Genomic DNA, 27,164 nt, shown 5'->3' with positions numbered 1-27,164 from the left:
TTCACCTCTTGGCGGCGACTTTATCATTCTCGACATTCTTTTGGGACATTTGAAAGCATTTGGGCAGCGGGGTAGCATTTGGATGGTTCCTTTTCTCCAGCATTTCTTTTTTTTTTTGATAGGACCATTTGGTCGTTTTGGTGGTTTCATGTTTTCTGATTTGATATCAAGGCGGTCTGGGTCTGGGGTCTGGTTGCTCTAGCAGGAGTCACCCGGGTTGGATTTTGTATATATAACATTCCTTTATGTTATCAAGCGAATTTCTATGAAGAACCTCTTCAATACTCTTGGGCACAGCCCCAAATCTTCATGCTTCAGGTGAATGAAAACAAAACTCCAAACAGGCTCTGAGAAAAGCTCTTTAGCCAGTAAAGCGCTCTTGTGCTTGTGGCCCTGTGCCATGCCCCGGAAGACCCATTTGCAGCCTCTTGTTGGGGGCACCTGCCGCCGTATCCTCTGCGCCACCAGGACTGCAAACAGTCGACGCATATTGGATCTCGGTATCCTGATAAACCTTCATCAGCTCGGCGATCGTCATATTAGAAGCCCCGGGCTGTTTCTCTCGCAGTATCGGCGCACCGAACGCGTTGGCAGTCTCCAAGGGGCTGAGCGAAACGGCCCGGCCCCGGGTCCAGAACCCCGACGCCGTCCACGCCACCGCCGCCACGGCCAGCACCGTGATGCCCAGCGCGGCCCATAGGTAGGCGTAGCGCGACTCGTAGACGATGGCCACGGCCTGCTGCCGCGCGACGAACTCCGCGGCCCGCGGGCTGGACGCGTTAGGCGCCGCCAGGGCCACGCGGAACATGATCTCGTGGAGCTTGGCGAGGACGTTGTCGGTCGGGTCCCGGAACGCGACCGCGCAGGTCCGCGCGTCCCCGCCGCGGGCGAGGTAGACCGCCGTCAGCGGCCCGCGCGTGCGGAACCCCCAGCCGTACTTACCCATGGCCTGCACCGTGCCCGTCGATATTGGAGTGTGAAATATTGACTTACATATCCTATAATGTATAGATATATAAGGCTGGACTTCTTTTTATATATATATAATAGTTCTTTTTTTATTAATTAATTTAATTTTTTTACTTTTTTATAATAAATTATAAGCTCGAGTAATTTATATTTAATTTATTTTTTAAAAATAAAGGGAAATTAACTTTATATTTTTTTATATAATAATTATTTATTTATTATATAAATATAAAAAAATTCGTTATTTTAATTTTTATTATATAAAAATTAAACCCTTTAATTATTATTTTTTAAAATATAAATTTAATATCGATTAACGAATAATTTCGATATAATATATAATTAATACCCTTTAAGATTTATATTTTTAAAATAATTAATATAATTATTATTATTTTAAGAAAGTAACGGTATAATTTATTTCGTTATATTATTTATTAATTATTAATTAAAATATCGAGCGCTATAATTTATTTTATTTTATTAAATTTTTTTTTATAAAATTTATTTTTTTAAAAATTATATTTATAAATTTATAAAAAATTATTAAAAATAAAGAAAATTTTTTATTTAAAGTTTTATAAATTTTATAAATAATTTTAAAAAATTTTAAAGATTATTTTAAATATATTATAATTTATTAAAATTAACTTTTTAATTTTCGATATAACTTATAAATATAATTTACAGTTATAATTTATATAAAAAACGATTCGTTTTCGATTTATTAATAAAATACGTTTTTTATATATTATAAAAACTTTTTTAAATTTTTTTAAATTAAATTTTAAATTTTTAAACGATTTAAATAATATATTTTTTATATTTTTATTTTCTTTTCGTTATTATCGTTTTTTATTTTTCGATTTATAAAATAATATTTTATTTATTTTTTTTAAATTCGATTTTTTTAATTACGAAATTAATATCCTTTTTTTTAAAATTTTAAAATTTAAACTCGTTATTTATAATATAATTTTTTTTTCGAAGTTATTTTTTAAATTTATTTTATTTAAAACGAAATTTAAAAAATAATTTATTTTTAAATAATTATTTAAATAATTTTTTTTAAATAACTTATTTCTTTTTTTATTTACGATTCGTTAACGATTAAATTTATAATTAAAAAGTTTAAAAATAGTTAACGTTATATAAAATTAAAAATTAATTAAAAAAATATTTAAATTTTATAAAACTTTAAAATTTTTAAAATAATATAAAGAAATATAAATCGTATTAAAAATATATAATTTAAATTAATATTTTAAAAATATAAATTAAAATAAAAAATTAAAACGAATTAAAATTTCGACGACTTTAATTTCTATAACGATTTTAGAAATATTTTTAATTATAAAAAAAAAAATAACGCTTTTAATAATAATAATATTATTATAATTAAAATATTTTTTATTATTATTTCTAATATTTTTATAAATAAAGATAAAATGATTATAAAATAATATAAACGATATTTTATTTAAATAAAAAAAATAAAATAAAAATATTTAAATAATTAAAAATAAATATAATATTAATATATTAACGCTTATTAAAAATATTTAATATAATATTATTTTTAAAATATTAAAAAAGTTTTAATATAAATATTAATTAAAAAATAACTTTTTTTTTTAATATTAAATAAATAAAATAAAATAATATTTATTATAATAAATATTTTAATATTAAAAAGTTTTTTAAAAAAATTCGGGAAATTTATATAAAACTTTTTTATTTAAATATAATATTAAAATTTTTAAATCTTTATTTTATTAATAAATTTTTTATTTTATTTTTATTTATTTTTAATATTTTTAAAACTTTTTTTTTTTAAATAAAGATAATTTTTTTAATTCGTAATATCGATAATATTTTAATTTTTATTAGAATTATTTTTCATAATATTATTTTTAAAATTATAAAAAAAGAATTTTTTTTTAAAAATTAATATTAATTTTTATAATAATATTACCGGTTTTTATATTTTTATAACTATTTTTATATTAATTTTAAATATTATTATTTATTTTTATTATAATAAGAAAAGTTATAAAGAATTTAAATATTATTAAAAATACTTTTATTTTATATTTAATAATATTTAAAAGAAAATAAATTTTAAATAAAATAAACGCTTTAAAAGAAAAGTTTAATAAAAAAGAATATACGAAAATAAATTAAATAACGAAATATTATAATATATTAATTTCGTTTTTTAAATAATATTAATATTTATATTTTTAAATAACGTTAATAAATTTTATATTTTTTTCGCTATTTATTAAAACGATAATAATAATAATAACGAATTATTTATATTTTATATTTTTTTAATTTTTATATTTTAATTTTTTATTTTAAATATTATTTTAAATTAAATTAAAATCGATTTATAAAATAATTACTTTATAACGATTATTTTATTAATATTTATTATAATCGATATTTTAAATAATTTATTTAAAGAATTAAAAATTATTATTATTATATAATAATAATTTTTTAAAGTAAATTTTATAAATATAAATAATAAAATAAAATTATTTAATTAATTTATTTATATTTATTATTTAAATATCGATATATTATAATATTTAAATTATATTAAAAAAAATCTTTACGATTTTAAATTTTATAAAAGAATCGATTTTATTAATATTATTAATAAATATATTATATTTAAAACGTTTAACGATTTAATTATTAATTTATTAATTAAAAAAAAAGATATAAATTATTTTATTAAATATAATATATTTTCTTTAATTTAAATATAGTTTAATATTAGTTTTTTAATTAATAAAAAAAGAAATAAAATTCCTTTTTTTTTTTAAGTTTTTAATATTAAAAGTAAATTAATTTTCTTTTTTATTATTTTTTAAAATAATTTATATTTAATTAATTAATTAAATAAAAAATATAAATTTATAGCTTTTAATATAACTTTATATTTTTATTTTATTAATTTTAATTTATAAATTTAATATAAATAATTAAATTATTTAAATAAAGATATATTAAAAAAAATAATAAAATATTTTATCGATATTAAATTATTAAAGCTTTATTATGTATATTTTAAATATATTAAAAAAAAATAAAAAAATACTTTTATAAAAAAATATTAAAATAAAATATATATAACTTTAAATTATTATATATAAATTTTATTAATATATTAAAAAATATTATAAATTATAATAAATTTATATAATAAATAATTATTATAAATAATAAATTATAAATAAAATAAATTTTTATAATAATTAATATAAAAAAGTTTTTTTTATAATTTAAATTATTTTTTAATTATTATAAATTATTGAGATAATATTATTAATTCGTTATTATCGATTAAAAATTAATTTTTATAAATTATAAATTAAAAAAAGTTTTTTTTAATAAAAGAATTATTTTTATTATTTTTTTTATCGATTAATATTAATTGAATAACGTAATAAAATAAGTCGTTAAAGTATTTAAAAAAAATTATAAACGGTTTTTATTTAAATTAAATTATAATTTAATATTTAATTTAAATTTTTAAAAATTATTTATTATATATATAATAAATTTTAATAATAAAATTATTAATAAAATATTATAAGAAATTTAATATATTATAAAATTAAATTAATAATATTTTTTAACCTTTAATATTTATAATTATTTTAAATTTATAAAAAAATTAATATTATTTAATCGGAATATTTAATATAAATTTTTAAATTATATTAATAATAATATTTTTAATTAAATAATTTTAATTAAAATTAAAAAAATTAAATAAATAAATAACGTTATATAAAAGAAAAAAAATTTATATATCGATTTTATTTTATATAATAATAATAAATTTTATCTTATAAAGGACGTTAATTTATTATTTATATTAAAAAAAAAATTTATATAAAACCTATTATTTTTTATATAATAAATTAAATTAAATAAATATATAAATTAATTAATTATATAATAATTAATTAATAATAAATCGATAATAATATATTTATTAAATAATTATTTATTAATTTTATTTTATTTCTTATTTATTAATATTTTAATATTATTTATTTCGTTATTTCGTTATAGCGAATTTCCGAATAACGATTAAAAATTAACGCGGCCTCTTTTTTTATATCTATATAACTTTTTTTTAACTTTATAAAAACGCGGTATTCGTTATTAAAATCGCGAGAAAATCGATTATCGTTTTTCTTAATTTCTTTTTTCGTTTTTATTTTTTATTAAACAATAAAAAAAAGTATAAATATAAAATTATTTTTTATTTCGATTTTCGAAGTATTATATTATTAATAATTTTAATAATATCGGGATATTTTAATTTTAATAAATTAATAAATTTAATAAAATATTTTAATTTTAAAGCTTTATAATATATAATTAATAAAGTAATCTTTTTAAAGTTATTAAAAATACTTTTTACAGGCGTATATAATATAATATTATTATTAATATTAATATTTATTATAATATATATAAATAAATATTAAAATTTAATAATTATATATATATTTAATAATATATAAAAGATTAAAGTAATAAATAATAATATATATATATATATATATATAATAAAAAAAAGAAATAAATTATAAATTTTAAAAAATATTTATTATAAGAATTTATATTTATTTTTAAAAGTTTTTTTTAAAAATTTATATAAAATCGATATTTATATACGTTAATTTTAAGAATTTTATTATTTAATATAAATAATTTCCGATAAATTTTAAGCTTATATAATATAAATAAATAATTCTTTTTTTAATAATTAAATATAATATTATTATAAGTTCCGGGTTTATTTTAAATTTTATATCGTAAGGGATAATAAATAATTATAATTAAGGGTTATAATAAAAAAAAGGTTTAATATTTATTATTTATTATTATTAAAAATTTAATTTTTTTAATTTTATTATTTAAAATATTTATTTATTTTAATATAAAATTATTATTAATTTATATTATTATTTATTTATTTTATATTATTTATATTAATTATATATAATATATATTAAAAAAAAATTTAAATAAATAATAATAAATTATTTTTAAAATAATTCCGTACTTTTTTAAAATTTAAAAGCTTTTAATTAAAAAAAAAATAATATAAATAATTTATATATTATATTTAAAAACTTTTAAACTTTTATAAATATTAATAATAATTATTTATAATAACGATATAAATAATTTATAATAATATATTTTATAATATATTATATTAATTTTAAAAAACGGTTATATATATAATAATAAAGGAATAAATAACGACAATTTCGATATAATATAATATATATTATTATTTTCGACTTTAAATTTATTAATTTTTAAAATAATAACGTTTAATATATTTAAATTAAAAATTTTTTTATTATTAAAATTTAAAATTATAATAATAAAATTAAAAGAAAGTTTTTAAAAATATTTTTTATTACGCTTCGAATTAAAAAATATCTTTTAATAATTTTTAAAATTAAAATTATATTTAAATTAATAAAATATAAAAAAATAATATATTATATTCGCCGTTAATATTTTTTTTTATTAAAATTATTAAATTAAATAATTTAAATTTATTTAATTTTTATTATAATTTTTATTATAATAATTATAATTATAATTAAATTAATAAAACTTTTTAATTATAAAATAATTAAATAAAATTTATAATAATTTAAATAATTCGAAATTATAAAGAATAAAATTAATTTTTTTATATAAAACGGTATTTATATATTTAATAAATTATTATTTAAATAAAAAGTTTTTAATTTAAAATAAATATATAAAATAAAACGAGGATTATAAAAAAAAATTTTATAATATAAAATATAATAAATTATATAAAATTTTAAATAAATAAAAAGAATTAATAATAATAAAATTTTTATTTTAATAATTAAATTAATAAATTATAAAATATTTTTTATTATTATTATAATATAAAGATTATATTTAAAATAAATAAATATTAAAATAGTTTTTTTATATAATATAATTATTAATAAAATTTATATAAAATAATTAATAAGTTTTAATAATAATTTTAAAAAAGTTTATAAATTTAATAAAACTTTATATAATTTAAAATAAATTCTTTAAATTTAATATAAAATATTAATTATTTTTTTTAAAACGATCGAATTTAAACCGTTAAACGTTAATATAAAAATTTTTATTAATAAAAAAATTTATATTATTATTTATATAAATAATTTATTTATTATAAAACTTTCGATATTTAATATTAAAGTTTTAAAAATAAAATTAAATTAATATTTTAAAATATTAAACTTTAATTTATATTTTTTTTTTATTTTAATATATTTATTTAATATAAAAAAAATTAATTAATAATTTTTTTTAATTAAAAGGTTTATTTTAAAAAAATTTTAAAAAATTTTAATTTATTCGGAAATAACGGTTATATTATTTTTATAAAAATAATTCCTTTTAATCTTTTTTTAAAAAAATTTTAAAATTTTATTTATAAATAAAATATAATATATTAAAACTATTAAATTATTAATATATATTATATTTAATATATATTTAAATATTATATATACCGTTTTTTTTTATAATTAATTTATAATTAAATTTAATAAAGTATATATAAAAAAAATTAAAAGGATATTTAAATATTTTAACGATATTTTAAATTATAAATTTATTTATTAAGGAACTTTATAATTATTTTTTAAATTTATTAATATTAATTAAATTAAAAATTAAAAAATAAAGTATTTAATAATAAACTATATATTTAATATAAATAATAAAGTTATTAATTAATATTTTAAACGATTTATAATTATTATTTTCTTTTTTTATAAAATAAAAATAATAAAAGAAATTTAAACTGTTAAAAAAATAATTTAATTACGATTATTATTTATTAAATTATAAATTTATTAATATAATAAACCGTTACTTATTATAATTATTTATAATAATAATTAAAAAATTATTATTTTAATTAAAAATTTCGAATTTTATATTTATATAAAATATATAAATATTTAAAATAAATAAATTAAAAAAAAAATAACTTTTAAAAAAAGTTAATATATATTTTATATTAATAAAATAATAAATAATTAATAATTTTATTAAGCCTTTATTTCGATTTATTTTTAAATTATTTAAAAATATTTTAAAATTTATTAAATAATAATTTTTAATTATTAAAATCGACCTTTAAATATTTTAATAATTATTAAGAAATAGTTTATAATTATTAAAATTTAATTTATATTATATTATAATTTTATTATATAATTATAATTTTATATATTTTATATAAAAATATTTTATATTATAATAAACGCGATTATTTAATATTATAAAAATAATAATAATATAATTATTTTATATTATATAATTTTATAATTTATATAAATTAATTCTTTATTAATCGATAAATAATTTTATTATTTTTTTAATAAATTTTATTTAAAATAAATAAAATAATTTTAATTTCGATTATATTATTAATCGCTTTAAGTATTTACTTTATTAATTTATTTATATAAACTTTTAAAATTAACGCTTTTTTTTAAAGATATAAAATATTAAAAGTTTTATATATTTATTTATATATTATATTATTTAATAATTAAACCGATACAAATAATTAAAAATTATAAATAATTAATATTAAAAATAAAAATACGTTTTTAATATTTATTTATATATTTAAAAGCGATTATATAATATAATTAATTTTATTTAATATTTTCAAAAGTTTTTAATTCGGAAATTTTTAATAAAAATATTAATATATATAAATAATAACCGAATTAATTAAAATTAAAGGTAATAAAATCTTTATATTTTAAAACGTTAATATTAAAATTTTAAACTTTAATTTAATAACTCGTTTTTAAAATATATTAAACGATTAATAATAAATTTTTTATAAAAATTATAAAAAAAGATAAGGTTTTAATTTTAAAATAAATAAAGTTTATATTAATAATAATTAAATTTAATATAAAAAAGATTAATATTTATATTAAATAATTAAAAAAATATATATTTAAATTATTATTTTTTTTTTTTTTTTTTTTTTATCTTTCGGTTTTACCCGAATATTAATAGACCTTATTTTACGGCGGGGCCGCTATATAATTTAATTAATTAGGTCGATATAATAAATAAGTTCCGTAAAATAATTATAGGTTTAGAAAGGTAAATACCTTATTAATCGATTAAAAACTATATCGAAAAAACCGTATTAAACTTATTATAAATATATAAATAATAATATTAAATAAAATTTTAATAATTATAATAAGTTTTTAATTAATTAGTTAAGTTGCCGGATTTTAATTTAAATATTACGTATTAAGTTCCGGGTTCGAGCCCGGTATTATATAAATAAATTAATTTTTTATAAACTAATTATATAAATATTAAAACGTTTTATTAATACGTATTAACCGTAATTACGGACCGTAACGATCCGCCGGCTTTTACCGGTCCGGCGTGGTACGATAGGAGACCCTATTTCTTATCGTAATAAAGGTTAAAAAAACGGCGCCTTTAAAAAGATTTAAACCTTTAACTTAATGTATACCTTTATATCCGGTTACTTACTTATTAAGCTATATAAATTAAAGGCTTTAAATTATTATTAAAAATATACTTTTTTAAAGTTTTAATAATTTAAAAATTATTAATTATATATATATTATAAAAAAATAAAATAAGAAATATAAGCTATAATTATAAAAAAGTTAATATAAAATTAGGAATATATTATAAGTATATAATTTAAAAAAAAGTGTTAAAGTATAAAATATTAATTTATATATTTTATAATATATAAATATATAAGGTTAAACTTCCTTTTATATATATATAATAGTTCTTCTCTTATTAATTAATTCAATCCCTTCACCTCCTTACAATAGTCGAGTTGAGGATGCTGTCGGCCGCGATGCTCAGGCCGCCGAAGACGGGCTCGCGGTTCGGCGGCTGGTGGCCGCTCGGGGTCGTGGGCTCGGTCGACAGGACGCGAAGGCGGGCCGGCTGCGTCTCGGGGATGATGACGCCGTCTTCGCGCTGCGAGAACGGGTAGGCCACGACGGCGTGATGGAGAACGCAGGTCACCGTCGTCAAGACGCCGCGGCAGGACTTCATCTGATCGTACGATGAATATTTGTCGTTGGGATCTATCTTTGTGTCGGCATAGACGATGGTCATGTTGAAATTTGCGCCTGTATGGTAGTTCATGACATTCGTACCGGTTTTGAAAACCAGTGTTTCGCCCCCGCCCCCTTTGCCATAATTGGCTACGAAGCTCGTGTTTCGAACCGTATGACATTGAGCATCAATACCAGCAGCTTCAAGTGTCCCGGAACAGTTGCCAGTGCAGCCCGAAAAGGCACCAGTGATGGGCTCCCGCTTGCTAAACTGCTGCATAACCCTGGTCATCTGAGGGGAGAGCTGAACAGGATCGTAGAAAGCATCCATATAAGCGTCAGTAAAATTCATGTCGTGGAATGACTGAATGTTCGTGGCTGCGGCGGTTGACATCTTCACGTTGTTACGTTCCGTCGACAGAGTGGTCGTGAGTGCTCGCTGAAGCAACGGGTTAACGGCGAAGACCGATAGCACCATGATCTTTGCCAAGGCAATCCTATCTATGTGCGTTCCTGAGGTTGTTGCGGCCCAGACGCTAGTCCCATGATCCCATTGTCTGTGAAGAGTGCCTAGTGTCGTTCCGTCGAGGGCCGACTTCCACCATGTAATGGCCAATCCACGGGAGAGCGCATACTGCAGCAGCATGCTCCCCAATGGCCCAAGTATAGCCAGGACGACGGTGGGGGCTATCGCCCAGGAAGTAGTTCTCGTCCGGTCGGCGGCATAAACGACTCCGATGCAGGCGCCGAACCAGACTATGGTACCGAGAAGAGCCGATATGAAAGCCCAGGGCGCGTTAGCCATTAGGCCAGGCTCCCAAGATCTCACAGCAACCAATTCCGTTGCGTTTGGAGGTTTTGCCTCTTGCTCACAGCAATGACTTCCATCCCTGGCCATTTCATTGTCTGCTTCTCTAGCCGGAGCGATAGTGGTGTCAGCTACAGATTCCATTGACTCCGTCGCGGGTGCGGTAGATTGAGACATGGCGGGGAGATGAGGACCGTTTTGACAATAATTGAGGACACCCAATAGGGTATGGGTGCCAGAGGATCCAGTATATGATAGGAGGTCGTAAATATGAAGTTACGGGACCGAGACTGTAGAAAACAGGAACAGGCAGCACATTTATGCACATCAGCAAGTCAGGGAGTCGTCGACAGAGTTTATATTAGAAAGAAGAAGGAAACAAAGCTATTCTGTGGCGTAACACAAGTGCGGTGCACTTCAGGCAAGATGCATAGGTAATTACATGGGTAGATCCCAAGATTATGGGGATCAGGCTGGCAAAAGGCGCAGGGGTCGCGAGAAGTCATTCCCTGCCTCAACGTTACCGCCGTCTTCGGGTTTAACAACGGTTAGGATCGAAACATGGTATGATTAAATCATGCAGTAACTGAAGTATTCGGTCTTAGGAAAAACAACCCTCTTTTTCGATATAACGCGGCGAATTACTATGCCGAAATGGTACTTCCGAAGTCATCGCGACGGGAACTGGAGCCCAGGGGTCGAGCGGGTACTTGCAGGATCATATGCAAATTTATAAAGTCAGGCTGTCCCAAAAATAAGTCGGCTAGATATTAAATGCGCACTTTGATGAGCTAGCACACCCTGAACGGCTTCCTATAGGAGCCTAGAATTTGGTGTGGGCACACAAGGTGCACTCAGTGGGCTTGCTGCGCCGGTGCTACGTCGTTATGGCGGGGCACAGCTCGGCATAGCAGGTAGAGAAGAGAGGTACTTAGCTGAAGGTGTTATGCCAGTCAGCCTGCATACGTCGATTTGGTTCTATTTCGGGCTCAGCCTGGCCCTGTGAGCCTAGTCGATATGTAAATTATTGTCACATCTGCCAAGCCACTACCGCAGGACGCGCCGCCGCTGGCCGTTGTCCTGCGATAGCTCTCATCCCCCACGCTCATATTGGGATCTGTGGTTTCTTGATAAGCAAGGCGCCACTGCTTTGTTCTAAGATCCAATCCATGATGGGGCAACAATGTTCCGGGGTCCAGCGTGACAGCTTGACCATTGGATCGTAGATGAACTACGCGTGAATCTGGCTGCCGGGCGTATTGCCTCTTGTTGTCTGCTCAATCGTGAACGACGTGCATCGCCGATGCCCTCGACACAATCTCGACCATCTGGTCGCCTAACATTTTGTGGCAAGCTGAGGAAACAAGACACAGTGAATTACGGTGAAGGCGATCACGTGGTCGCCCGATCATCATACGATGCCGTCTTGGATTAGCCAACCAGATGCCAATGCTTTGTGTTATCTCCGGATCCAACTCAACGCGACGCGACGTCTTTAGTCTTGAGCCTCCAATCTAGTATTACCTACAAGCCACTTATACGCGTTTTGTTCTCCAATTGCTAGAATGCAGCATCCGCAGCGATCACCACCACCACCACAAAGCATCTACATCATAGGAGCCCAGAGTACAGGCAAAACCACACTAGTCCACGCGCTCGAAGCCCACTTCCGCCAACTGCCAACCCCTCCTACCGTGATCCACGAAGTCGCGCGCACCCTACTGCGACAGCGCGGCATCACCAGTCCCTGCGATTCCAGACGGCATGGCGGCGCCGCCGCCGGCTGCTTCACTGTCAATGATATCCGCGCCTCGCCCACGCGGTCGCTAGACCTGCAACGCCGTATCCTGGCGGGCCAGGCGCGCGCGGAACACGAAGCGGCAGCCAAGTCGACCAAATCAAATTGGTCGCAGCATCCGCACTGGCTGGTATCGGACCGGTCGGCCCTGGACCCCGTCGCGTACGCGTGGCAGTACGTGGGCCCCGGCGCGGCGAGGAGCCTGATGACGGCCGAGTGGCGGGGGATGCGCGACCGCATGGCCGGGTCGCTGATCGTGCTGTGCGAGGCCGGGGTCGACTGGCTGACGGACGACGGGGTGCGGCTGATGCCCACGAGCAGGGAGGAGTGGTTCCGGACGCACGAGGTGTTCTGCCAGGTGCTCAAGGAGGCGCGGCTGAGCTACGTGGTTTTGCCTCGCAGTGTGGGGAGTACTGAGGAGAGGATGGCGTTTGTGTTGCGGAGTTGGCGGAATTATGCGACTGAGAAATAAGATACTTGTCGTTTTCAATAGCTAAATACCCCCGATATACAAGACACTCAATTCAGTTGGTTTATATATCTTGCAGAGATACCTAATGAAATATCAAAAGAGAGAACCGATAGATGTGAATGCGACCCATCCCTAACCAGACCGCCTGTGCTGCGCAGACCCATGCTGAAGAACAAACAGCATGTCCTAGAAGACTATCAGTGGGAATCAATCCCTCGCTTTTCAGGGAACTTACATCAAGCTTTTCTTCACCTTGGCTGCCGGCGTGCCCGTCAAAAGAGATCTTTGCCAGATGACTCTTCCGCTTCTGAAGAAAGACGATATTCTTGGTAGAGTCAGCACATGATTTCTTCAATCAATGTTTGGCAGGACTTAACATTACCTCTTCAACTGTACGCTTTGCAATATACTTGTAAATAGTGACGTTGCGATGTTGCCCAATCCGCAAAGCTCTGCCAATGGCTTGCTCTTCGACTGAGGGGTTCCACTGAGGCTCGACAATGTGTACTCGGTCAGCAACCGTCAGAGTCAAGCTGTTCTTGAGCTATTAGTCAACAGCACTAGAGTCGAAAATAGATAGAAGACTGATGTGCTGCGACGTACCCGACTGCCCCGGTTGCAATTGACAGAAGCAAGACACCTGGTCCATCTTCTCGAGAGAATCGTTGGAGGATCACTTCTCTCTCGGCGAATGAGGTCTGTCCATCTATCCGACTGTTCGGGACCGCCTGTCGAGCCAGCAGGAGCTGTAGAAGATCAAGAGTCAAACGCCAGGACGTAAAGACAAGACTACTCCAAAATCAGCGCGGCTGGAATCAACTCAGGGGCAGGGGTGGCACTCACTGCTTTGAAGATGGAGAGCTTCGGATGTTATTAACAACAGCATTGAGCTTAGAGGAGAAACCGGGGTATCCTTCCTGAGAGATGTTGGAGAGATTCATATTTGCAGATGGCTGGTAAACGCTTGTGGGGTCCAGTGTACCGTTACCTCCATTCAAAGAGGACCGAGGGGCTGTGCCTTGATCCAAGACCCTCGAACATTCGGGACACACTTCGAGAGCACCCATATCGGCACTGATGTCTGCATTGTCTCCATAACAATATGCACACATCAGCTCATCGTGGACTTCGCCAGCTTCTTTCTCGATGCGGCCTTCCCCTTCCGCTTTGGTGTCACTGACCCTGGCAGGGTTTGGGGTTCTTTGAATGTGCCGTGGTTGCAAAGTCGGCGTAGCCTCATAGTAGCAGCGAACAGCACAGTATACCGCTTCTTGGACGACTTTCCATACGAAATCTCCTCGAATTCTTCCTTGCAGCGATCCAGGATTCCTTCGTATAGCTGTGTTTCCATACCAGTCAGCGATACGTCGACCTCTGTGGTCTCATGCGGTGGGAGACATAGCAGCTCCGCTGTACGGCGGAAGCATGTGATGCGCAGCAGTAGACGTAGATTTCGGAAGGGGTCAAGGGAGTTGACATGTAGCGGCTCAATGATATGCTTTCGGAAGAATCCTGGTTCTGAGAACGGTTCAAAGTGAAGGAAGTCTAGCAAAGACCTCAGGTCATCCAATGTATTCTGGATTGGGGTGCCACTGAGACACCATCTTCTTTGGGCCTTGAGGTCTCTTGCGGCCTTAAACTGCTGGGACGTGGTATTTCGGATCCAGTGTGCTATGAAGGTCAGTTCTGGAGAACGGGTCAAATTACGAGTACCACCAGGTCAGGCGATCGTACCTTCGTCTAGGACGACACGAAACCACATTGGTTTCTGGAGCAGCCTGTGAGATTTCCAGTCTGCAACCAACGTATGATATGTAGTCAAGACAACATCGTTATCAACCATATCTTCTGGTGTCTTTGCGCGGCCACTGCCATGGAAAATGCAGAGGCGTAATGTACCAGGTTTGATATGCCTTGGACAAAACATTATCAGCAAACATGAGGGGCCACTTCTGATGTATGCGGAGCCTACCTTTCGATCTCCGATTTCCAGACCCCCATGACCTCTGATCAGTTAGCGGAAATATATGGTATTTGTGGGGGGTGTCACATACGCGGCGACGTGGCGACGATGAGTGTTGCCCTTGTCGTTGGAATCCCCATGTCCAAGTGGGAGAACTCTTCTGCACTTTGCATTGAGCAGACGACAGCGCTTAGCATCGTCAAAGACTTCCCGAGGCCCATAACATCTGCAACAATACCGCCAGTCAGTGGACTTAAGTGGCTCTTAAAGTCTCTTCTGCATTGTTTAGCCATAGTCTATACCATCATATGAAGAACAAAGATCCACTCACTTGCTTCCGATATAACTCTTCAGTATATTAGTGGCAGATGTAGTGTAGCCCCCTTCTTCTCTTTTCAGAATCGAGATGATTCCTTCTCTTTGGTGGCTAGGTATATGCCAGGCTTTTAGAATACCGTGGTGGATAATGTGGAATGTTGATCTTACCTCTTCAAAGCGGTAGTAATATTCCCCTCTAACGACGATAGAGTTAATTCCAGGGAGGAGGACCATTCCGAGTCGGCGAGGCTGTCCAATACATCTCCCAAGCCCTGAGCAAGATCCGAATCCTCTGTTTCTTCCATCGGGGGTCCAATTAGATGCGTCAGATCTGTTCTCATACCACCGGGATAAAAGTAATGTGGGTTGACATATGGCGTGGCGGCAGGTAAGAAATACGGATGCTGTAGAAACCCACTCGCTTTTGTCAGGGCAGCTCCGACATCATCTATCATATGAATGGGTCCAGACAGATTGATGGATATGTCAATGACAACGTGCTGGGGTATGTTCTTCTTGGGGAGCTTCGGGAGAGCGGATGCATCTAGGACAGCGGTGTGCGTTATCTGGGGCCGCTGGCAAAGTGACTTGAGAAGCTCTGCAGTAACGATGTCCAAGATACCCATCTCTTTCTCGGTCCCAGCTTGCCTCATGTAGTAGTTGTCGCCGATTTGGACTACGTCGAGCTCGTGAAAACGGCTCCAAGTTGTGGTCGAGAAATCCTGAAGCGATGTTGACTCCATTTTCAATTTCACATCGCATAACTTGGCCCATATTTAGTCTTATGCGGTCAAAGTTTGAGTAGTTGGGAAAGGATTGACGTACTGCTCCGTAACAAATGATCTCGGTGGATACATGTGGCGATGGCATATCAATGTGCATGCTTTCAGGAGCAAAATCATCTTCATCTTCGATTGTGTCTTCGAGTTCAGGCTCATCTTCTTTACTAGTCCCGAGATACAATCAGTTTGCTTTCAGGAAGTGGTGCGCTGAGTTTGGACTATCTGACTTACGACTTGGGAGGCCAATTGTCTGTGACAGTGCATGTAACTTCTAATGGGACACAGCGGCGCTTCGCCCTTTCCGCATCCTCTCCAGCCGGGGTACCTGAGTGTCCCCGCTTAAGACTCATTGCTGTCAGCATTGGATAAATGTATAGAACACAGGCATTTGATTAGGTCTATTATGGGCTTCTCAACAAGACTGCAAGAGATACCCGTCAGTCGATCTTGACAGACAAATGTCCAACATATTGTCGCGGTGGGAAATGCTTGCCTGCATCGGGCACCCCCAATTGACAATTGAGGAGAGGTACAATAAATTGATTTTCTTTAGGCGTAATTTGCAGGCGTATTCCTCCGTGCGATACGCCAGGTGGGCTGTGCTATCATGCACCCGTATGTGGCTGCAGCTGCAGCTACTGCTCTGGCGAGCTGAGAGCCACCCATTCCAAACTGGAGACTGGCGGTAAGCAATGTCACGGGACATAAGCACGGCTTGGAAGGGGCATGGCACAGCCAATTAATTGCCAAAGCGAGCCCAACACCCCCAAGTTGGTTCATTCTGCCTTGGACTCGAATCCTACCGAGTTTCCCATGCAGACTCTTTACAGAAACAGAGAGAGAACCCCAGGCTTTCAATATGTATCAAACTTTCGCATCTTGATGGCATTCTTTTCGCGATTCTTTCCGTGTAGATGCTAGAATTTATTGACAAAGATGCCCGACACTGTCTTGAACCGGGCCATCGAAAAGTTTCGACAGAGCTTAACGGATGAGCAGAAGAAATTCTTCGTTGCGTCGTCTCTAGACAACGTCAAAGATGAGATTCAGTCCATACAAGGACGATATGGGTCTCAAAAGAAACTGCGTAGTCTAAACAGACTCTCAAAGTTCCTGGAGGCTATGACTCAAATTGAACAGCTGGTCCAGATATTTCTCAATGTTTCAGAGGTCGTGGCCTTTGTTTGGGTAAGAATGACACTTTTGGGCCAACATAACAACATTCCGACCTGTCCGCTGACAGCTCTGCAGGGACCGATCAAGCTTGCACTCATGGTATTCAACTCTGATATTCACGGACATTATCTTGGAGTACTAACTTGCTCCTGAAGATGGCAGGCACACGTGTCCAGACACTAGAACAATTGCTGGACACCTATGTCGAGATCGGCGAGGTAATTCCAAGCCTCAAGCAATACGAAACACTGTTCAAGGAAGCGCCTGCAGTCCTTGAAGTCCTTGAGAAGTATTTCTGTGATATTCTGGAGTTTCACCGCAACGCAATGGATGTGTTCGCCAGGCCAGGTAAGATATCATACCCAAGTATAAAATCAATAATTATCTAATGCAGAGAGCCTGAAGGTTGGAGAACATGCTTCGATTCGACTTGGAAAACATTCAGAAGTAGATTCAACCCCATACTTGAGAGTCTGAAACGCCACAGGGCTCTTCTCCTGGATGAACGACTCAACGCAGCTGTAGCAGGAATTCAAGAAAGCAGGGACAAAACACTGCAGTTTCTCAAGAACACGGCATATCAGTCCTCGGCTAACTTTGACAGATTAGACGACAAAGTTGGTGACGTATACAAAGTTCTCTCGGCTCAGATTTACGGATTGACCCAGTCCTCCGGGAAGATTATAGCGACATTGCAGCGAGATCTTCCTCTGGAGAAGATGAATTCTATGTTCACCAAACTTGACCCGCCCGATTACCAGGCTGACCAGCAAATGGCCTTAACGTCGTGCCATGGAGACTCTGGTACCTGGATCTTCCAGAGCCCCTCCTTTTTGAACTGGATGCAGTCCCGGGTCCTTCCAGATTGTACATTGTTCATTCATGGCATGCCAGGTGCAGGTATGTGGATTTGAGGGCCAAATACAATTACGCTTCTAGTACTGACCTCCCACAACAGGAAAAACGTCCCTGGCTGCACGTATAATCAGTCATTTCTCGGCTCAGCAAGACCCCAATCACACTTCGTTCTTGTATTTCTATTTCAAGCATGCCGACAACGATAAAAGAACATTGAGTCATATGCTGCGAGCCTTTCTTGTTCAAATGATACGGCAAGATGCTACTTTGGCCCTTGTGCTATACGAGAAATGCTGCTCGGTCAGTACGACAGAAGCGCAGAAAACGGCTACACTCCAGAATTGGGCAGCCGAGCTACTCCCAACTCAGACAAGGTGCACCATTGTTCTCGATGGTCTGGACGAATGTAACCACCACAGTGATGGACAGGAGTCTAGAAGAGTTCTGGAATGGTTCCTCAAGTCTGTCATCCCCAATTGCGTCAGAGAGGGCTCAGAAATTCGGCTATTGTGTTTAGGGCAAAGAGATGGCCTGGTTGATCACATACTTTGTGACTACCCATCCATTTTTCTGGATACCTCAGCACTCCACCTTGACGATATCCGATCATTCGCAGGATTTCGTGCGTCCGGAGTCGCACAACGATTCTCACTGGATTCTCATGAGGAGCAAGCTATCGTTCAGAAGGTGGTAGCCTCATCAAATGGTTAGCAGCCACGAATTTTATCTGTGTTTCCGCTCAGCAATAACCCTTGCTAATCATCTTCCAGCGATGTTCCTTTACGCTAGGCTTGTCATGGACAACCTCATGGCCCAGGGCTCTACAGCAGAGTTGGATGAAGAGTTGAATGTCAACTTTCCAAAAGGCTTAGACGAGGCGTATGTTTCTCTCAAACGGTATCTCAGAAGTTCAAGACTAATGTTCTGCTAGATACGAACGTGTTGCTATCCGTATTTTGGATCACCCCCGTCGCTCGCAATCGCAACGGGCGGCTGCAGGCCAAATCCTTGACTGGCTGACATGCTCTGTGAGACCACTCAGATGGAGAGAGATACAATCTCTATTTTGCATCGACCCGCACAATGGAACTTCCAATCCAAGAAATCGTCGTGTCGACAGCTGCAAGTGTATATGTGGATCATTTGTTGAAATGGATCGACTCGAGTCCGCATTGGTTTCCCTGGACGGGACCGACCCAGTGGTGAGCCTGGTTCATGACACGGCCCGGAGGTAAGGTTGTCTATCCGACTACTTCATATGGACAAAGACTGATCCTTTACTAGGTACCTGATCCAGAGCAACCGCGTCAATCTCCCGGAGGCCAGTGCCAGCATGGCCATTTTCTCATCGGCGTACTTGGTTTCGTTGCCGTTCAAAGCAGATCCTTCCACGGATTTACGTGGATATGCACTGAACGGTTATTTCGGACTCCTGGACTATTTTGTATCCTCATGGAATGACCATTTAAATCTCAGCATAGAACAAAGTCACGGATTATCCCCGTCAACATTGCATCATCTCCAACAAGCAGTTATTGCGCTTATGCAACACCTAACTCGCAACCAGATGTCTGAAGACACTGGAGAGGATTTGGAACGCTTGAAAAGCTACTTCAATTCTCAAAGTATGAAGTATAGCATAAACCGCCTTGAGCATATGTCGACTGGCATCCGAAAAGTCGTTGAGGGCATCGACACAACTGCTCTCGATGATCGATCTAGAGATGTCTTCTTCTCCTTGAACGGAAAACAGCGGTACAAGTGTTCCAAGTCCAGATGCCTAAGATTCTCTGAAGGGTTCAAAAGCAGAGAGGAGAGAGACCGACATGTTACCCAGCACTATGCCCCGTTTACTTGCTCTGTTGAAAGTTGCCCTCGAAGAAAAGTCGGCTTTATTGCTCGTTCGGACTTGGACCAACACACGAAAGAAGTACACACACGCCCAACGAACAAGCCAACAGGATTGTTTCCCTCCACCAGCAAGCCATTGGATCCTTTACATGACGCATGTGAACGAGGCGATATGCAAGCCATAAGAGATCTTACAACGTCGGCGACGGGGCTGCGCGTGGAACGTGAACACATAGCTTTGGCTGCGAAAAACGGCCATATCGATATATGCGAATACTTCGCACGCAATGCAGAGGAACCATGTAGGGCCGAACTGCGGGATGCACCTACACTCAAATCCCTTGATCAAGCCATAATCAGCAACGACACTAATATGTTCCGAGTGCTGGTCGAAGCAGCGACACCAGAGCAGAAGGATAAAGAACTCGACAGCAATAACTCCATGATTCTCGCAAGAATCGCTGTTCAAATTGGCAGAAGAGAAATGTTCGACACGCTTTTGTCTATAAGATTTGATATGAAAGCGCCGCCACTGAGCTACGCAAAGATACTTGTTGGAGCATTCAAAACTATCCAGCTCTACGAAGAAGAACGGATCTTTGGTAGAGGTAATGTATGGTTGGGTCGATTGATTAAAATGCGGCAAGTTTATTCAATATTTGATTACGTCATGAGCTTCGTACCGCCAGGAGATGTTTCGACCATCTTCTCAGCAAGAACATTGGATGCGGCAATATCTAGCAATTACCCATCTGCTATGTTATACCTTATGCAACATATGGACGAAAATACGATGAAACTAAAAAGTCAGGCCAGAGATAGCCCGATCTACAAAGCCATCAAGGGTCGTCAGTTTAAGTGCCTCCAGACTCTGCTAGAGCATGGCTTCGTCAACGATATGCGCACAACCGACAACAAAACAGGAGATCGACCTCTTCATCATGCGTGCAGGGTATATGAGCCCGAATTCTCTATGTTGCTCTTGCCCTACTCAATGGACCATATAAACGAGCCAAATGCCGATGGCGAAACCCCGTTGCACATTGCCGTTCAACGTGGGGCTGTGAAGATTTCAAAGGCTCTTCTGGATACTGGTGCAGTCGATATTTATCAACGTGATGGAAAGGGTAGATCTGTTTTCGAGATGGCCAAGAAACCAGGCGTGCAGTCCCTCCTTCGCGAAGCAAGCGGTGATCCAGAATTACCGATGGGCACAACAGTCACCACCGGCTCTAACGCACCTGAGGACCCCGAACCTACGGAAAAGCTGGAGTCAATGGGCGATGATCCTACCGCAACGGACAGGGGGTCAGACGAAGATTTTGCCAGCGATCTGGAAACAGCGACTGCACGCCTGCCACCGGACAACGATGTTGTGGGGGCACCCGAGAGTCTAACACTTCATCAGGGCCCATATACAGGAGAGATTGGCGATCCAGTCAATGGGAATGCGGTGGTAGATGATGGTTTCACATGGGACGATGCTGAATGTGCTCCGTCTTTGGATTTGGATTAGGATAAATGACTCAATGCAAACTAGGAATGCCTTGAATTCGCGGTTTTTGGATAGTGCTGGTGTTGAGATATCGCTCCATGTATATGAGTGGCGTGGCAATTGAGATGAAGTTATAATTGCATTACTACCTATCTCAATGACTGTCGCGTGTATTTCAGCAGCAGTCCACCAGATAGGGATCCCCAAAGGGCACTCTTCAAGTCACCAAACTCCGTGACCAAGTAACAGCTACGCATGTAATGCGCAAAACCAAACCGAAAACATAAGACGTTCCAAATAAACCTTCAATTAAGGCAGACTAGTCAAACGTACATAAACTTTGTACTCAATGGTGCTTCACCCCCGCCCCTCTCCAACGGTATCGCTCTCATGCCTCAACCCCTTGAACTTCACCTTAGTCTTTTGCGTCATGGACTTTTTGACTAGCCAACTTTACCCCTCGCTCGCGGCTGGCGACGTGTATTTCAAGCGATGATACCTGGTGGCATCATCTGTGATAGCAGGAGACTTGATACATAGTCCCAAGTGTAATACAACCTACGTCAACGATGGCCCATGAAAACAAACCCACCGTACTGATCACCGGCTGCTCCGACGGCGGCCTAGGCGCCGCCCTCGCCCTCGCCTTCCACGAGGCCGGGTTCCACGTCTACGCCACGGCGCGCGACGTCGCCAAGATGGACCAGCTGTGCGTGGCCGCGGGCGGGGCCATCGAGACGCTGCCGCTGGACGTGCAGTCCGCCGCGTCCATCGAGGCCTGCGTCGCCCGCGTCAAGCGCCTCGACATCCTCGTCAACAACGCCGGCGTCATGATGACCATGCCCATGGCCGACGTGTCGATCCCCCGGGCCAAGGACCTCTTCGACATCAACGTCTGGGGCGTGCTGGCGGTGACGCAGGCGTTCCTGCCCCTTCTGCTGGAGTCGGCCCGGCGACAGGACGGTGGGGGCATCGTCGCCGTCAACACCTCGGTCGCGTCCATCGTGCCCGTCCCCTTGGCCGGCGTCTACAGCGCCTCCAAGGCCGCTATGGCCATGTTCTGCGACACCATGCGCCTGGAGCTCGAGGCCTTCGGGCTCCACATCGTCGAGCTCAAGACGGGCGCCGTGGGACCGACCAAGATCATCGCGAATAACACCAGCCTGGCCCGCACTGTCAATGGCAGCGGCGGCGGCGATCCCGGCTCCTCTGCGCCCATCCTGCCCAAGCAGTCCATCTACGAGCCGGCAAGGGAGGTGGTTGAGAGCATCGTCCGCCGCGGGTACGACGGCGGGTGGATGCCGCCGGCCAAGTGGGCGAGGGAGGTCGTGCAGGACCTGCAGAAGACGGCACCGCCGTCGCGCATCTGGCGCGGGCAGAGCGCCCTGCTGGGGTGGCTCGTGCAGTTCGTGCCCTCCTTCTTGGTGCAGCCCTCAATTAAGAGGATGACCAAGTACACACAGGTCGAGGAGGTGGTGAGACTGGCGCGCATCTACCCAGGCAACGACGTCGAGTAATGACCGAGGCGATGAAAGAGGGGGTGGGTTTGGTTTATTCAATATTGGCAAATGATGGCCCCGGCTTGGCAAATGAGCAATCCCCGTACCAATCATATTCTCCCTAAATAAAGCTTTGTTCTCTATGCGAGCACATCCCATAACTTCAAACCTCCTGAGACTTGAACACGTAGTTTCTGGGCTGCCAACTGGCGGGTAAGGAATCGGTCTCAATTGCTTCACTGGAAACAAATTGGGTTTGCCTTTGATGCCTGTGCATTTGCCCCCTTACCTTACCCCTTAAGCTCCGACGCGAGCACGAATGCCTTTGTGCCACCAGGCTATGTCCGTCGAACTGTAAAAATGTCGGCATCATTGAGGGGTACAGCCCAATTGCGACTTGATGCACACTGCACCGATCAACAAGTCCCGTTCGTGTCTCTGCACACGGCATCTGGGCAGAGTGGACATAATCATTCCAATAGACGAGTGGATGGATGCAATTGAGGAGAACTGGTGACATTCAATTAGGGAGGTCGCATTTACGGGGTCCAGTTACGTTGGCATTTCAGATGGTCAGGGCGCCTGTAAATTGAGCCCACCCACATCAGGAGCCTCGGAGGCCAGCGAACGATGGCTGATCTCCAGCAAGCAATGTGACCTCAGCAAGCAAAACGATCAGCGATGTCGGTCAAGCCGCAAACACTGAGAGAGAGCTGAAGGCAAACCAAGAAGAAGTCACGCATCGGCTGACATCAGTCAGTCCTGACTCCTGAATGGATGGGCCGGAGCAGAGCTGAAAATTCTTTGGATGAGAATTTTTCGGCGTGTTTCCTGTTTCTGTTTGTTGCCGAGGGCAGACAGGAGTCAGAGTCCAGAAGCCGGGAAAGGTTCTATGGCGGCTTCCAACGGGACGGAGAGTGCCTAACCCGAGGCGGCTTGCGTTTGCGTGTGATGTCATCCACTATGGTTTGCCACGGTCACAGCCGCCCAAGCCAGCCTGAAGTCCCAGCCTTTGTTCAATTGATCAGCAGGCAGTGAAGAGTGTGTTGTCGATACCCAACAAGGCAGATTTCTGGCTAATTCATTTCCAAGGCACAGAGCATTCTTGATATTCAATCTTCTTCGCTAGTCCGGTCAGGCGGCAGATCGACATCTGGCATTCCAAGATCGTTGATCGTTGTGGTGCAAATGGGGAAAGGCCCTGAAGAAGTGCCCCTCCTTCAACCTCACGTTATGTAACCCCCCTCCAGCTCCTCTGCGAAGGGGGAAAAAAAAAGGTTGTTAGTGCATGTTGTGGTAGGAATAGCGCTGCAAAAGCGCTGCAAAAATTCTCCTCAGAACGGGGCGGACGGCGAGCGGGCAGGTCCCGTACGCTACTGGGCACCACAGAAACCAGCTTGCTTCGGCCCTTTGCGAGGAGGAAAAAACTTCTCAAGGTCATTGGTTTGAAACAAAAGACACGATCGCATCAAGTAGCGCGGTGACACGTCGGGGCATGTGTAATGGATTAATCTATGTCCTGCCATCGCACGCAATTATGGCAAAACATACGAATTGACGAATGCATTCCGAAGGTACTGCGACAGAACAGCCCAGACCCCCTCCGCGGAAGTGCAAGGCCTGCTTGGCTACAGTAGGTAGATGTTGTGTCACCTGGCATGGGAGGAATATTGCTTTCTGGCCTCACCCGTCTGGATGGCTGCAGTACTCCGTGTCTCGGTTATGAATGACACCGCCCTTCTGGGCTCTGCACCATCACCGGGGAGAATCGCAGCATCGTGAGGAGGACTGGCTACGGTGCATCGGGGCTTATGGAAATGAGATCAGGCCAATTATAGCGCATCGTTGCGGTCAGCCAGGCCAGGGCGCCCGCATGATTGGGCGAACGACGGAAGACGCCCTAGCAGGTAGCTGTCGTCTTTCTTGCTTGGCAAGGAGGTATTGGAAGGAAGAAGCGTACCTGCAGCGTCAGCAGAGATTCACCTCATGAGCTGAGACATTGACGACAGCAGGACCAGACGCGGCCCCCCTGTCGGGACTGGGAAACTATGGGGTAATGGTTTGCTGAGCGAAACCCGAGCGCAGGTCTGGTGATGGAGGGCAGCATTGGCAGCCTGCCACCAGAGGAAGCTGTTAGCTAATAGGTAGCTAATGGCTTCCCTGCTGTGGCATCACGCGGGCCACTAAAACCGCCTGGCCAGCTACCCCGGATTCCACTCTCTTGCCGTTAACTGCTAAGCGCCCTACCACCGGACCCAGAAGTCGACTTGCCAAGAAGCGAGAGCCAAGAGAAATTTTCCTTTGTGTTGGCTCATTTGATTTCTTGTTGCCGGTTGCTGTTTCGGGCAATCCCAAGCCGGCCATTGGCCTCTCTCCACCGTCCAAACCAACACCAGACCTTCAAGTGGGCTCCCTTCTGTTTCCACCCTGCAATTACGGTGCTGTACTCTAGCACCATAGAGACAGTCAGGTGGTACATTTTCAAATTTCCTCTGCGCGGTGGTCCCAGCAAATTTCTCAGAGGTAACGTAATTCCCGTAGGTACCGTACCGCTTACTGGACGACCGCCTCTGCCTGCCCTTCGCTTAGTCCCGTCTCGTTATTGGAACTTTCGAGTAAATATGTAAACGTGACTAACAAGCCCGAGGCCAAAGCCCCCCTTACAGCCCACGATGAATATAATATCCCATCCCCCTCTGGCCTTTGTTCACATTTCTCTTTGTTTTCTCTGATTGAACCCTTGTATCAAGCTTTATCACACCTATACATCTAAACCAAGCAAACGCATATATCTACGATCTACCCCGGATTTCGTAGAAAGGCCCCGCCCATCGAAGCAAGTACAACACATACGCCGCCAAGAACAGCTACCACCAACCAACCACTTACACCACGATGCCTCGCTTCACCGTCAACGAGCCTCACCCCACCGTCGCGAAGGACTCCTTCACGCACTCTGGCCGCGGCGGCGCTGGCAACTTCTTCCGCGCTCCGGAGACCACTCCCGCGACTGGCATCTCCACGGAGCCCATCACCACCGCTCCCCGCCCCAGCATGGGCCGCTTCTACTCTGGCCGCGGCGGCGCCGGTAACGCCCACGCCTCGACCCAGCGACCCGTCATGTCGTTCGAGGAGTCGTACAAGCTGCAGTCCATGGTCGAGGAGAAGGCCACCGGCTACGTTGGCCGCGGCGGCGCTGGCAACGCATACGTCAAGGGCCGCCCTGCCAGCGAGCGCAAGAACTCGGACGCCAGCAGCGTCACCAGCTCCAACTCCTCGGGCAGCATGCGCTCCAACATCATGGAGCGCATCACTAGCACCCTGCGCCGCAGCAGCAGCCGAGCTGACTGATCTCGCCGTCTTTGCACACTGCCTAGACGTCGGAGCTATGAGCGCTTCGGTCGTCTGAACATCTACTTCACTCAGCTTCTCTTTACGAATTGCATTACAAGCACGGCGCACGGATCTATTCTGATATCATCTTTTTGACATTTATCAACAACGGCAACTTATGGGAAAAACAACGGTGGGAAGGAAAAAAGAGAGAGCATTTATGGGGCCTCAGAGCAAAGCGACAAGCTCAAATGATTTTTGGAGCGAAATACCCACGACACACGCGTGTCGTCCCCGGCTGGCATGACTCCGGGGAATATATTGAATCGGGAACATTCCAAGGGCATTTTAGCGATTGAAAGGGCGCATGTTTCTGGTGAACTTTGGTTTAGTGCGGCGACGGATATACCCCCCAACAGCGAGAGCGCGATTGAACAAATCAATTGTACTTTATATAGCAAACAGCGTCTTGCACACTTTTCGTGCGAGACCGATGGCATGGAGCAATTGCTTCATGCGAAATCATAAAACATTTCAAACGCATCATTACTTGCCGTTTTCGTAGAACCGCTTGCATTTGCCTTGAGTAATGAATGCTTCGAGAAGACGACCCAGGGGCTTGGAAAGTTCACCTGTCACCTGCCACGGAGCTTACGGTTT

The 27,164-nt window shown here is 37.6% G+C and overlaps 7 protein-coding genes across 7 annotated transcripts; 4 read left to right on the top strand and 3 right to left on the bottom strand.

Annotated features, from left to right (window-relative positions):
• Nucleotides 1-361: 361 nt before the first annotated feature.
• PG985_010981 (uncharacterized protein) lies at nucleotides 362-946 on the bottom strand (the record flags this gene model as incomplete). The annotated part of the gene is made up of 1 exon (XM_066830748.1): nucleotides 362-946. The coding sequence occupies one exon, from the start codon at nucleotides 944-946 to the stop codon at nucleotides 362-364; it is 585 nt and encodes a 194-aa protein (XP_066681430.1).
• Nucleotides 947-9,903: 8,957 nt separating this feature from the next.
• Nucleotides 9,904-10,956, bottom strand: PG985_010980 (uncharacterized protein; the record flags this gene model as incomplete). Its single annotated transcript, XM_066830747.1, has 1 exon — nucleotides 9,904-10,956. The coding sequence occupies one exon, from the start codon at nucleotides 10,954-10,956 to the stop codon at nucleotides 9,904-9,906; it is 1,053 nt and encodes a 350-aa protein (XP_066681429.1).
• Nucleotides 10,957-12,524: 1,568 nt separating this feature from the next.
• PG985_010979 (uncharacterized protein) lies at nucleotides 12,525-13,229 on the top strand (the record flags this gene model as incomplete). Its single annotated transcript, XM_066830746.1, has 1 exon — nucleotides 12,525-13,229. The coding sequence occupies one exon, from the start codon at nucleotides 12,525-12,527 to the stop codon at nucleotides 13,227-13,229; it is 705 nt and encodes a 234-aa protein (XP_066681428.1).
• Nucleotides 13,230-13,361: 132 nt separating this feature from the next.
• On the bottom strand, nucleotides 13,362-16,642 carry PG985_010978 (uncharacterized protein; the record flags this gene model as incomplete). Its single annotated transcript, XM_066830745.1, has 12 exons — nucleotides 13,362-13,415; nucleotides 13,465-13,554; nucleotides 13,612-13,773; nucleotides 13,833-13,975; nucleotides 14,073-14,146; nucleotides 14,411-14,900; nucleotides 14,964-15,142; nucleotides 15,202-15,235; nucleotides 15,284-15,468; nucleotides 15,679-16,274; nucleotides 16,336-16,456; nucleotides 16,524-16,642. The coding sequence occupies 12 exons, from the start codon at nucleotides 16,640-16,642 to the stop codon at nucleotides 13,362-13,364; spliced, it is 2,247 nt and encodes a 748-aa protein (XP_066681427.1).
• Nucleotides 16,643-17,228: 586 nt separating this feature from the next.
• PG985_010977 (uncharacterized protein) lies at nucleotides 17,229-21,693 on the top strand (the record flags this gene model as incomplete). The annotated part of the gene is made up of 8 exons (XM_066830744.1): nucleotides 17,229-17,480; nucleotides 17,544-17,567; nucleotides 17,624-17,816; nucleotides 17,874-18,368; nucleotides 18,427-19,032; nucleotides 19,097-19,205; nucleotides 19,258-19,557; nucleotides 19,611-21,693. The coding sequence occupies 8 exons, from the start codon at nucleotides 17,229-17,231 to the stop codon at nucleotides 21,691-21,693; spliced, it is 4,062 nt and encodes a 1,353-aa protein (XP_066681426.1).
• Nucleotides 21,694-22,241: 548 nt separating this feature from the next.
• Nucleotides 22,242-23,189, top strand: PG985_010976 (NAD(P)-binding protein; the record flags this gene model as incomplete). Its single annotated transcript, XM_066830743.1, has 1 exon — nucleotides 22,242-23,189. The coding sequence occupies one exon, from the start codon at nucleotides 22,242-22,244 to the stop codon at nucleotides 23,187-23,189; it is 948 nt and encodes a 315-aa protein (XP_066681425.1).
• A 2,877-nt stretch (nucleotides 23,190-26,066) lies between these two features.
• On the top strand, nucleotides 26,067-26,522 carry PG985_010975 (uncharacterized protein; the record flags this gene model as incomplete). The annotated part of the gene is made up of 1 exon (XM_066830742.1): nucleotides 26,067-26,522. One exon carries the CDS (start codon nucleotides 26,067-26,069, stop codon nucleotides 26,520-26,522), a length of 456 nt encoding a protein of 151 aa, XP_066681424.1.
• Nucleotides 26,523-27,164: the final 642 nt, after the last annotated feature.

This window comes from Apiospora marii (genome assembly GCF_038362585.1).
Source record: "Apiospora marii strain CBS 49790 chromosome Unknown utg000007l_segment0_segment0, whole genome shotgun sequence".
In the NCBI taxonomy this organism is placed as follows: Eukaryota; Fungi; Ascomycota; class Sordariomycetes; order Amphisphaeriales; family Apiosporaceae; genus Apiospora; species Apiospora marii.
This window is presented reverse-complemented; position numbering and strand designations above follow the sequence as displayed.